Here is a 12539-nt window from a genome sequence, read left to right as displayed (position 1 = left end):
AAATGTCCCCTCACCAATGTCTTGTACAACTGTAACATAACATCTCAACTTCTATACATATCGTATGACACTCCTCATTCCAATTACCACTCACTATATTAAAAAGATAACTCCTCTGCACTATTTCCTTCAAAGCCTCCACATCCTTCCTGTAATGGGGCGAACCAGAACTGCAGGCAATGCTTCAAATGTGGCCTCATCAAAGTCCTATAGAGCTGCATCATGACTTCTTGACTCCTACTCAATGTTCTGGGCAGAGGAGGTTTACCAGAATGATGCCCGGATTACAGGGTATTAGCCACAGGGAGAGGATGGACAATTTTGTATTGTTTTCTCTGGAATGCCAGAGGTCCTGGAGGGACCTGATAGAAGTGTATAAAATGATGAGAGACATAGATAGGGTGAATAAGGGGTGGACAGTCAGAATCTTTTTTCCCACAATGGAAAAATCAAACTCTAAAGGGCTTAGTTTTATGGTTTCAGCGGCAAAGCTTAAAGGAGATGTCAGGGCATGTTTTTTACATAGAGGGTGGTGGGTGCCTGGAACGAGCTGATAGTGGGGGGGGTGGAGGAGGCAGATATGGTAGTGGCGTTTAAAAAAAAAATTGGACAGGCACATAGATATGCAAAGAATGGAGAGATATGGATTAGATAAGAGATGGTCTTGATGTTATGTTCAGCACGGACATTGTGGGCCGAAGTGCCTGTACTTGTGCTGTGCTGCAGTATGTTCTATGTTCCACTTTGACTTCAAAGTTCTCACCTCAACTATCCTTATCCCACACATCTTGTCTTTTCACCGCTGGCCTTTGTCCAACCATCTGCCAGCCCCCCCCCCCCCCCCCCCCCCCTCCCCCCACTCACCTGGCTTCTTCCCCAATCACGGTGAGGATCTGAAGAAGGGTCCCACCCCAAAACCTCACCTATCTCCAGAGATGCTGCCTGACCCACTGAGTTATTCTAGCACATTGTGAACCCCTTCCCATATGGTATCAGTGTGAAACAGGCTTTGGCTGTTCATTATATACGTTTTGCTAATCTGTTACCACACAATTTTTGGCCTATTGAAAATGAAAATCTAACCTTCTTGAAGATAGACACAACGTGCTGGAGTAACTCAGCGGGTCAGGCAGCTTCTCTGGAGAAAAGGAATAGGTGACGTTTTGGGTCGAGACCTTTCTCCAGTCTGAAGAAGGATCTCGATCCAAAACGTCACCTATTCCTTTTCTCCAGAGATGCTGCTTGACCCGCAAGAGTTACTCCAGCTTTCTGTGTCTATCTTCGGTATAAACCACCATCTGCAGTTCCTTTCTACGCAACTAGCCTTCCCGACCTGGATGAAGTCACCTCACTCGATAGTGTTCCCTCCTTTAGTCGAAGGTTTATGCCTTTGAGCCCCAATCTGGAGTCTTAAACGTGGAGGTTAACCTTACTTTCTGATAGTACTGAGGCTAATTAACCTACAAACCTGCACATCTTTGGAACGCGGGAGGAAACCGCACCCGGAGAAAATCCACGCAGTCACAGGGAGAACGTACAAACTCCGTACAGACAGCGCCCGTAGTGAGGATCGAACCCGGGTCTTTGGCGCTGTAAGGCAGCAACTCTACCTCTGCGCCACTGTGTCACGGTGCTTGTTGCAGCCAAAGATAAAATAAATACACACCAGGTGAGGTCTAAAGCTAATGGAGCCTGTTAAGTGACAAGTGGCTAGTAATCTACACCAAGTCTATGTACACATGGTGCTGAGAGATCTGAGAGTAACCGTGTCTACACTTTGAGCTACTGCCTCAGAAACATTGTAGTTGATGTTGCCTCCTTTCATCGAACTTGAACATTGTGGTGCTCTTAAATAGGACTTATGCATTTAACCAAAATACTTTACCCTGATTTAATAGCGTAAGAATGAGGATTATGATAAGAATGTATATTTAGCTCGAATGCGGATTGCAATGCTATAAAATATTGGAATCTCAAATATGTCTCAGTAAATTGTTTACCAAAGATTACAGTCAATTAGCGCAGGGGTGGGATGCTGGGTAAAACCTATCCATTGATTTACATTTCTTAATGTCCTGAGCAGAAAAATCAAGGCTTTTTGTGTGTGTGGAGCCTGTAAAATATCAAGTGCACTTTATCAGCCCGAGGCAAACGGTGTCTGGCAGGCTGTGGTATCTATCGGTGTCACATTTATTTGGCATCTAGTTCTCGGCCAGCTAATACCAGTTGACCCGTACAGGAATGTACGAGCTCCACAATTTTATACCCTCATGACCAGACTCTGTAGACGGAGCAGTCTGCATGCTAGCATTCCTTTCGCTGTTGACACAAGTCTGCAAGTTTGACTTTTCTTCTCTTTTTTTTTCCCCTCCCGTGGCCCTGGCTCATTCTGTGACCCAGGAGGGACGTCAGGGTCTACACTCACGTTAAACTAAACCCTCGGCCGCCAACCCAGTCCGAAGAAATTACTTTCCTCTGGATGTCGGGTCCAGGTTGTTTACTACAGACCTGCACTATGTTGTTACAGTGAAGGTCACCTTAGGCTTAAGGGAGATTAACATCTAATGTTTTGTCTCCGATCAAGATACCTCTGCTTACAACTTATTAAAATCGCCATTCCCCCAGTGAAACTGATAGCAGGAGTGGTGTGACATTATCAAATAATACAATAAAGTCTTGTTGTGTTCCTGTTGTCAGTGGGCTTGCCATTTTGATACCCGAAATAGCTTAGCTTAAGTGATCTTTGCCCGTTTTAATGCAGCGTGCCGCCAAACAGTCAGATCCAAAAATCTAGATGCCCAATAGAATTATATATAAATATAAACCAGTTTGTTGCGTTGCCAGGTTAAGCTATTACAAGATGGATTACAATGTCTGGACAAATCAATGCTTGTTATGTGATGTGTGGACGCGTTAGCTCCCCTATTGTGGGACGATAAACACTCCAGGTCAATCTGGTCGAGGTTTCTGGACCCCTGTGTCAAGAATCTGGGACCCAAAGTGCTGGAGTAACTCAGCGGGTCAGGGGGCATCTCTGGAGAACATGGTTCGGCGGCACGGTGGCGCAGCGGTAGAGTTGCTGCCTTACAGCGCTTACAGTGCCAGAGACGCTGGCTATGGGTGCTGTCTGTACGGAGTTTGGTCCTGGCTACGGGTGCTGTCTGTACGGAGTTTGTACCTTCTCCCCGTGACCTGCGTGGCTTTTCTCCGAGAACTTCAGTTTCCTCCCACACTCCAAAGACATAGAAACATAGAAAATAGGATCAGGAGGAGACCTTTCGACCCTTCGAGCCAGCTCCGTCTTTCATTGTGATCACGGCTGATCACCCACAATCAGCAACCCGTGCCTGCCTTCTCCCCATGTCCCTTGATTCCGCTAGCCCCTAGAGCTCTATCTAACTCTCTTTTAAATTCATCCAGTGAATTGGCCTCCACTGCCTTTTGTGACAGAGAATTCCACAAATTCACAACTCTCTGGGTGAAAAAGTTTTTTCACATCTCAGGTTTGTAGGTTAATTGGTTTGGTATAAATGTAAAATTGGCCCCAGTGTGTGCAGTAGAGTAGTGTAAATGTGCGGGGATCGCTGGTCAGTGCAGACACGGTGGGCCGAAGGGCCTGTTTACGCACTGTATAACTAAACTAAACATGGATAGGTGACGTTTCAAGTCGGGACCCTTCTTCACACTGGGACCTGGAAGTTGTTTGTTCCCTGAACAACTAAAATGTGCATGGTAGCAGATTATTTTAACCTTGTGCAAGTCATTCGTAAATCAAGATTTAAACGACTGCCAAATTTTATCTCGTCTTATCTAAAGTAAATAACGTACTTGTGAAATGAATGTGCATTTAATCAGCATGTGCACTTCACAGAAGTCTGACAATCATTCTGGGATATTATCTTAAAAGTTATACTGAAAGATTAAATCTAAGAATCAGCTGTATCAAAGAAAAGAAAATTTAGAGGTGAAATATTCCAGATCTTTAAAATGTTGGGAAATTTGGATAAAGTAAAAGTTAGTTGGTTGTTTACCTTAGAAAGAATCTGCAGAAGTAGCTTGAAAAAGTAGCACGCTTCAAATCAGATTGGGATACAGTGTAATTATTTTCCAATTTGAATGATAATCATCAAAAACACTCACTGTCATTCTGATTAATTTAAACATTAATTGCCTGTACCAAGCTAGATTGGTTACTGCTTGGTTTGGTTAAATTTAGTTTAGAAATACATCATGGAAACAGGCTCTTAGGCCCACCAAGTCCACGTCAACCATCGATCACCTATTCACGCCCCACTATGTTGCCCCACTTTCGCAACCATTCCCTACACACTAGTGGGCAATTTAATTTACCAAAACCAGTAAACCAATAAACCTACAAACCCAGACATCTTTGGGATGCGGGAGGAAGCCGGAGACAGGGAGTCACGCGGTCACGTGAAAACTCCACACAGACAGCACTCATAGAGTCATAGAGTCACAGAGTAATATCGTGTGGAAACAGGCCCTTCAGCCCAACTTGCCCACACCGGCCAACAATGTCCCAGCTCCACTAGTCCCACTTGCCTGCGCTTGGTCCATATCCCTCCAAATCTGTCCTATCCATGTACCTAACTGTTTCTTAAAAGATAAGATAGTCCCAGCCTCAACTACCTCCTCTGGCAGCTTTTTCCATACACCCACCATCCTCTGTGTGAAAAAACTACCCCTCGGATTCCTATTAAATCTTTTTCCTTTCACCTTGAACCTATGTCCTCTGGTCCTCGATTCCCCTACTCTGGGTAAAAGACTGTGCATCTACCCGATCTATTCCTCTCATGATTTTGTACACCTCTTTAAGAGGTCAGGATTAAACCCTGGTCTCTGGCGTTGCAAGGGAACAACTCTACCAGCGGCACCACTGATTCGCCCTTACTGCTGGATCTATCTGTGGAACAAGCTGCTCGGGTTTGAAGCGATTCATTTTATAAAGTGGAATAATATTCTGACCTTAATAATTTTGAGTATTAAGGAAAAGCACGTTAGATATTTATTTTCTCAAACGTTTTTGGGCGGCACGGTGGCGTAGTGGTAGAGCCACTGCCTTACAGTGCCGAGACCGGGGTTTGATTCTGACTACGGGTGCTGTCTGTACGGAGTTTGTACCTTCTCTCCGCGCGCGACCTGCGTGGGTTTTCTCCAAAATCTTCGGTTTCCCCCCCATACTCCAAAGACGTGTGGGTTTGTAGGTTAATTGGCCGGTATACGTATAAATTGTCCCTCGTGTGAGGGTAGTGTTAGTGCGCGGGGATCGCTGGTCAGTGCAGACTCGATGGGCCGAAGGCCCTGTTTCCGCGCTGTATCTCTAAACTAAACTGCACTAAACTAATCTTTCCTAGTAGGTATGTATCTCCTTTTTGAGATTAATCCGTCATTCGGGGAACAGCAGGGTTGTGGGAAGTGTAGCTTCTATGGGTCAAATAACCTTTACCCATTCCATAGCGGCTACATGTGGAATAAAACTCGGTGCAGAAGTAGCTTTGACACTTATAAAAGGCAGCAAGGCTGTCACCTACTGTGACTGTAATTCAGTAAGGCATGTAGATTGGAACAGTAGCCAGCAAGTCCACTCAAGATACTTGACTTCAACGCACTTGTATTCTCCCTCTGCAGCGAAACTAAATTCTGTGGTCACGCTTCAATAATTGTCATCTGATACTGCCGCAAGTACATAAATAAAGAGAATGTTATCTCTACAGCTAGGCATTATTAAACCGTTCAGACGCGGTGCAGGAATCTGGATGTGAGAATTCAGTGCTGCTAATAGAAACTTCGTAGTTTAGTTTAGTTTAGAGATACAGCGCGGAAACAGGTCCTTCAACCCACCGGGTCCGCGCCGATCCCCGCACACTAACACTAGGGATAATTTTTACATTTACCAAGCCAAATTAACTTACATACCTGTACATGTTTGGAGTGTGGGAGGAAACCGAAGATCTCGGAGTAAACCCACGCAGGTCACGGGGAGAACGGGAAAGCTCCGTACAGACAGCACTCATAGTCGGGATCGAACCCGGGTCTCCGGCGCTGCATTCGCTGTAAGGTAGCAACTCTACCGCTGCACCACCCTGCTGTCCGAGTGTTTCTCTAATCCTTCCAGACTAAACAAGCTCTCCTCTTTAGAAACAGAAGCCGGAGTGTTGACCCAATAGAAGTTTTTATGTCTTTTCCAGTTTTGTGGAAATTAGTGTCACAAATGCCAGTTAGTCACTTGCAATCCAGAGAATGTGGAGAAACCGGGGAATGGTTAAGATGTGGAACTTGCTATTGCATACGTAAGAGAAAGCACACCAACGCCTCTACTTCCTTAGAAGTCTTAGCAAGTTTGGCATGTCCCCAACAAGATATCCAAAAATGGATTGAAATATCACATATATCAATCCATAAATTCATAATTCCTTGGAGTAAATCATGTATTGTCTTTCCGCTGCCCAGTTAGCACGCAATAAACGTTTTTCACTGTACTCCGGTACACGTGACAATAAACTAAACTGAACTGAACTAAGTATGTAGGAAAGAAACTGCAGATGCTGGTTAAAATTGAAGGTGGATACAAAATGCTGGAGTAACTCAGCGGGTCAGGCAGCATCTAGGAGAGAGGGAATGGGTGACGTTTCGAGTCGAGACCCTTCTTCAGACTGATGTCAGGGGGGTGGGACAAAGAACGGATATAGGTGGAGATAGGAAGACAATGGGGAACTGGGAAGGGGGAGGGGGGGAGGGGGGAAAAAAGAGAGAGACACAGGAACTATCTAAAGTCAATGTTCATACCGTTGGGCTGCAAGGTGCTGTTCCTCAAATTTCCGGTGGGCCTCACTATGGCACTGGAGGAGGCCCATGACAGAAAGGTCAGAGTGGGAGGGGGAGTTGAAGTGCTCAGCCACCGGGAGATCGGGTTGGTTTTGAAGTGCTCAGCCACCGGGAGATCAGGTTGGTTTTGAAGTGCTCAGCCACCGGGAGATCAGGTTGGTTTTGAAGTGCTCAGCCACCGGGAGACCAGGTTGGTTTGAAGTGCTCAGCCACCGGGAGATCAGGTTGGTTTGAAGTGCTCAGCCACCGGGAGATCAGGTTGGTTGAAGTGCTCAGCCACCGGGAGATCCATAGTGAGGCCCACCGGAAATTGGAGGAACAGCACCTCATATTTTGCTTGGGCAGCTTGCAGCCGAACGGTATGAACATTGACTTCTCCAACTTTAGATAGTTCCTCTGTCCCTCTCTTTTACCCCCTCCCCTCCCCTCCCCCTTCCTAGTTCTCCCACTGTCTTCCTGTTTCCACCTATATCCTTTCTTTGTCCCGCCCCCCTGACATCAGTCTGAAGAAGGGTCTCGACCCAAAACGTCACCCATTCCCTCTCTCCTAGATGCTGCCTGTCCTGCTGAGTTACTCCAGATTTTAGGATACCTTCAATTTGTACCAGCATCTGCAGTTATTTTCCTACACTAAAATAAAATGGATGTCTGTAAAGAAACAAAATATGTAGGAAGGAATTGCATATGCTAGTTTAAATCAAAGGTAGACTGACTTCAAGTAACCCTTGTATCTCCTCTCTCTCTCTGTCCCTCCCCCCACCCGTCATTATACTATTTGTAGTCATCTTGTTAAGTCTCATGGTTCTCACCCAGCCCACAGCTAACACTGGCCTGTTTCCTTTACCATCGTTACTTTTTTGCATAACCTTCATTTATTTGCTCTATATCTCTCTATATCACCATCTATATCTCTCGTTTCCCTTTCCCCTGACTCTGTCTAAAGAAGGGTCTCAACCCGAAACGTCATCCATTCCTTTTCTCCAGAGATGCTGCCTGTCCCACTGAGTTACTCCAGCTCTTTGTGTCTATCTTAGCTTTTCATTGTACTTCGACACACGTGACAATAAACTAAGTTGACTAACTCGAGGAAGTACAGTGGATATCTGTTAGGAGACTCCTTCCTTGACCAGAGGACTGGCAGGCTTGTATCTGCGCCAATCATTTCACGCATCTTAATGGAAAAAACAATCCATTGAGTTCTTTGGAGGACGTGCCTCCCTCTTCCCAAGGCTGTCCTGTAAGCATCTCCGTGATAAAGTACAGAACGCCCAGAACAGTAAAGATGAATATGTTCCCCTGGTGTAATCCGATAAAGAATTGTAAATTTACTGATTTTTTTATTTTGGCTTTGATTCTCCTGCAAAAAAGCTTAAATAATACCTTTCATGTCAACAGACCAAAAAGGACGACATTAGCAATTGATGCTGTTGGCTTTGGTCCAATCTAGTAGATCCGACTTCACAACAGAAGCTGGGTCTGTTGGCCAATATTCTCTCTTGGGAACCCTAGGTTAGTGTTATAATGAATGAATGCTAGCCTTGTGCAGAAGACTGAGGGCGCTATTGATTATTGAGCAGCGAGGTTACAATTTCAATACATTACTTGGGGTTAGAGCTCTTTAATATGTGCAGTCTATCATAGAATATTTGCAGAAATATTTTTCTGTCATAGTTTAATGCAAAGTATTTGAATGAGTATGATGTAGAGCAACACTGGACACTATTCACACCTGTACTCCCTTAATAACCGTAACCTTCCCTCCACAACTCCAAAAAGCACTTTTACATTTTTTTTCTTTAATTAGGTTCAGTTTTTAAACCCCTGATTAAAGATGCTGAAACAATTGCCTCAACAACTCAACTCTCAAGATAGACACAAAATATACAAAAAGGAATTTCACTGTACCTCGGTACATGTGGCGAATAGTTGAGGCAGGGATCACCACAATATTTAAAAAAACATTTGGAATCTGTATTGGATACAGGATACATGGATAGGATAGGTTTAGAGGGATATGATCCAGGCAGGTGGGACGCGTGTAGATAGGGCTGCACGAGGGTGTAGATAAGCTGCTGGGAGAGGTAGTGGAGGCAGAATACAATAACAACACTTGGATGGGTCCATGGATAGGAAAGGTTTATAGAGGGGAAACAGGCCCTTCAGCCCAACTGACCCAGACTGACCAGCGTGGAAACAGGCCCTTCAGACCAACTGACCCAGACTGACCAGCGTGGAAACAGGCCCTTCAGCCCAACTGACCCAGACTGACCAGCGTGGAAACAGGCCCTTCAGACCAACTGACCCAGACTGACCAGCGTGGAAACAGGCCCTTCAGCCCAACTGACCCAGACTGACCAGCGTGGAAACAGGCCCTTCAGACCAACATGTCCCATTTACACTAGTCCCACTTGTCTGCGTTTGACCCATCTCCCTCTAAACCTATCCTATCCACATACCTGTCCAAATGCTTATTAAACATTATGGTAGTACCTGCCTCAACCATCCCCTTCTGCAGCTCCTTCCATATACCTATTACCCTTTGTGTAAAAAAGTTGCCCCTCGGGTTCCTATTTAATCTTTCCCCCCTCACCTTAAACCTATATGCTCTGGTTCTTGGTTTCCTTACTCTGGTTAAAAGACTCCGTGCATTTACCCTATCCCTCTCATGATCTTATACTATTGGCCGTGACTGGAAGCGAGTATGACTGTCCCCTCCATAGAGGACGCCTGTGCGTGACTTTGTTTAACGTGGGGAGACTGGTGCACAGACAGCCACCATTTAGAACTGAGATGAGGAAAAACTTTTTCAGTCAGAGGGTTGTGAATCTGTGGAATTCTCTGCCTCAGAAGGCAGTGGAGGCCAATTCTCTGAATGCATTCAAGAGAGAGCTAGATAGAGCTCTTAAGGATAGCGGAGTCAGGGGTTATGGGGAGAAAGCAGGAATGGGGTTCTGATTGAGAATGATCAGCCATGATCACATTGAATGGCGGTGCTGGCTCGAAGGGCCGAATGGCCTACTCCTGCACCTATTGTCTATTGTCTATTGTCACACGGTCCTTGACAGGATCCAGTGGCGTGGAGTCCAAGACGACCGGGGACCCTTTTCTGCTGCAACCTTCATCCATCCGCCTTCCCAGCCGTTGTGACGCTCCGCCAAAGTCAGCCATCATCCCCCGCCTGTTCCACCGTTGAGGTCTTGGTTGGATTGCTCTTTGTCAGGGACCTCCCCCTCGACCGTACCGCCATGGGTGACCCTACCAGGAGCGTAGCTCCAGACGGCATCGCTCTCAGGATCTCAGGACCACACAAGCTTCTCCACCACTACAAGGTGACAATCCACGGAGAAGCTTGGTATTGTACACCTCTACAAGATCACCCTTCATCCTTCTGCGCTCCAAGGAATGAAGTCCTAGTTTAGAGGGATATGGGCCCAATGTTGGTGAATGGGACTAGCTTAGATGGGGCTTCTTGATCAGCATGGATGAGTTGGGCGGAAGAGCCTTTTCCGTGCTCTGTGAATGACTCTGTGACTCAATGTAACAAAATAAATAGCAAATATATCATCAGTGATATTAATATTTATTTTTCAGCTACTACTGGACACTCATTCCCTCAAAACCATTCTGCTGGATCTTCCTTCCATTGGTTCGCAAGTGGTACGCAAGGCTCCGGCGAGCTACACAAAGATCGTTGTCAAAGGCATGACTCGTGCAGAGATGATTCTGAAGGTAAGAACTTCACATATGATGAGCGTTTGTCGGCACTGGGCCTGTACTCGCTGGAGTTTAGAAGAATGAGGAGGGACCTCATTGAAATGTACAGAATAATGAAAGGCTTGGATAGAGTGGATGTGGAGAGGATGTTTCCACTAGTGGGAGAGTCTTGGACTAGAGGTCACAGCTTCAGAATTAAAGGATGTTTTAGGAAGGAGATGAGGAGGAATTTCTTTAGTCAGAGGGTGGAGAATCTGTGGAATTCATTACCACAGACGGCTGTGGAGGCCAAGTCAGTGGATGTTTTTAAGGCAGAGATTGACAAATTCTTGATTAGTCAGGGGTTATGGGGGAAAGGCAGGAAAATGGGATCGGGAGGGAAAGATAGATCACCCAAGGGTGAATGGTGGAGTAGACTTGATGGGCCAAATGGCCTGATTCTGCTCCTATCACATGAACTTTCAGCCAAGGGCAACCAAGCGTGCGTGATGGAATGTGGCTGACCTGTCATGAGTTGGGACGGTAAATGGTGGATTTACCGGCATTACCCAATGTACCTCATAGCCTGAGACACTGGGTCTCTGAGGGGACTGTTGTAACCTCATCGCAAACTTTGGGTAACATTCCCAGCTGCAAATGGAATTCTGAATTGTCACCTGAACACTGGTGAGATTTGCTGAAAAATCACATCTGCCTACCTGCCGAAGACAGGGTCCAACCTCTGTTTTAGTTTAGTTTAGAGATACAGCATGGAAACAGGCCCTTCGGCCCACCGAGTCCACACCGACCAGCGATTTGTGTCTATCTTCGGTTTAAACCAGCATCTGCAGTTGCTTCTTACAGATTTAATTGTCATATGTAAAGACTACAGAACAATGACATTTTTACTTGTAGCACAACAGGCCTATCAACACAATACTCAGAGATGACATTGAAAAAAAACAAAAATAAATCAATAACCCCAACACTAGTGCAAAAAAGCCTAAAATCTGTAGTGCAGCTAAGAAAATCCACGGTTCGTTGTTTAGTTAGTGTTGTGTAGAGTTCAAGAACCTGATACATGGTGGCAACAAGCAATCTTGAACATGGCGGTCACTGTTTTGCAGACTCCTATACCTTCTTCCTGATGGGAGGAGTGATAGGAGCAGAATCAGGCCATTCAGTCCATCAAGTCTACTCCGCCATTCAATAATGGCTAAGCTGTCTTCCCCCTCTCAACCCCATTCTCCTGCCTTCTCCCCATAACCCCTGATATCCATACTAATCAAGACTCATAAGTGATAGGAGCAGAATTAGGCCATTCGGCCCATCAAGTCTACTCCACCATTCAATCATGGCCGATCTATCTCTCCCTCCGAACCCCATTCTCCTGCCATCTCCCCATAACCTCTGACACCCGTACTAATCAAGAATCTATCTATCTCTGCCTTAAATATGTCCACTAACTTGGCCTTCACTGTGGCAAAGAATTCTACAGATTCACCAGCCTCTGACTAAAAAAATTCCTCCTCATCTCCTTCCTAAAAGAACATCCTTTAATTCTGAGGCTATGACCTCTAGTCCTAGACTCTCCCACTAGTGGAAACATCCTCTCCACATCCACTCTATCCAGGCCTTTCACTATTCTGTACGTTTCAATGAGGTCCCCCCTCATTCTTCTAAACTCCAGCGAGTACAGGCCCAGTGCCGACAGATGCTCATCATATGTTAACCTACTCATTCCTGGGATCTTTCTTGCAAACCTCCTCTGGTCCCTCTCCAGAGCCAGCACATCCTTCGTCAGATATGGTGCCCACAATTGCTCACAATATTCCAATTGTGGCCTCACCAGCGCCTTACAGAGCCTCAGCATTACATCCCTGTTTTTGTATACAAGCCCTCTCGAAATAAATGCTAGCATTGCGTTTGCTTTCTTCACTACTGATTCGACTTGCAAATTAACGTTTTGGGAATCCTGCACCAGCACTCCCAAGTCCCTT

General features: G+C 45.7%; 1 protein-coding gene across 2 annotated transcripts in view; it reads left to right on the top strand.

The window, feature by feature from the left end:
• The window catches only part of vps53 (VPS53 subunit of GARP complex), a 328676-nt gene that overhangs the window by 284342 nt on the left and 31795 nt on the right, over window positions 1-12539 (top strand). The window contains exon 20 of one of the 2 annotated variants that reach the window (XM_078422197.1): window positions 10438-10575. In XM_078422197.1, the coding sequence (XP_078278323.1) occupies window positions 10438-10575 (138 nt within the window). Of the gene's footprint in view, window positions 1-8241; window positions 8303-10437; window positions 10576-12539 lie in introns of those variants that run through there. The other variant, XM_078422198.1, reaches the window with a different exon arrangement.

The sequence above is a fragment of the Rhinoraja longicauda genome, chromosome 26 (assembly GCF_053455715.1).
Source record: "Rhinoraja longicauda isolate Sanriku21f chromosome 26, sRhiLon1.1, whole genome shotgun sequence".
Classification (NCBI taxonomy): Eukaryota; Metazoa; Chordata; class Chondrichthyes; order Rajiformes; family Arhynchobatidae; genus Rhinoraja; species Rhinoraja longicauda.
The sequence above is the reverse complement of the archived record's forward strand: the minus strand, read 5'-3'. Positions and strand labels throughout refer to the sequence as shown.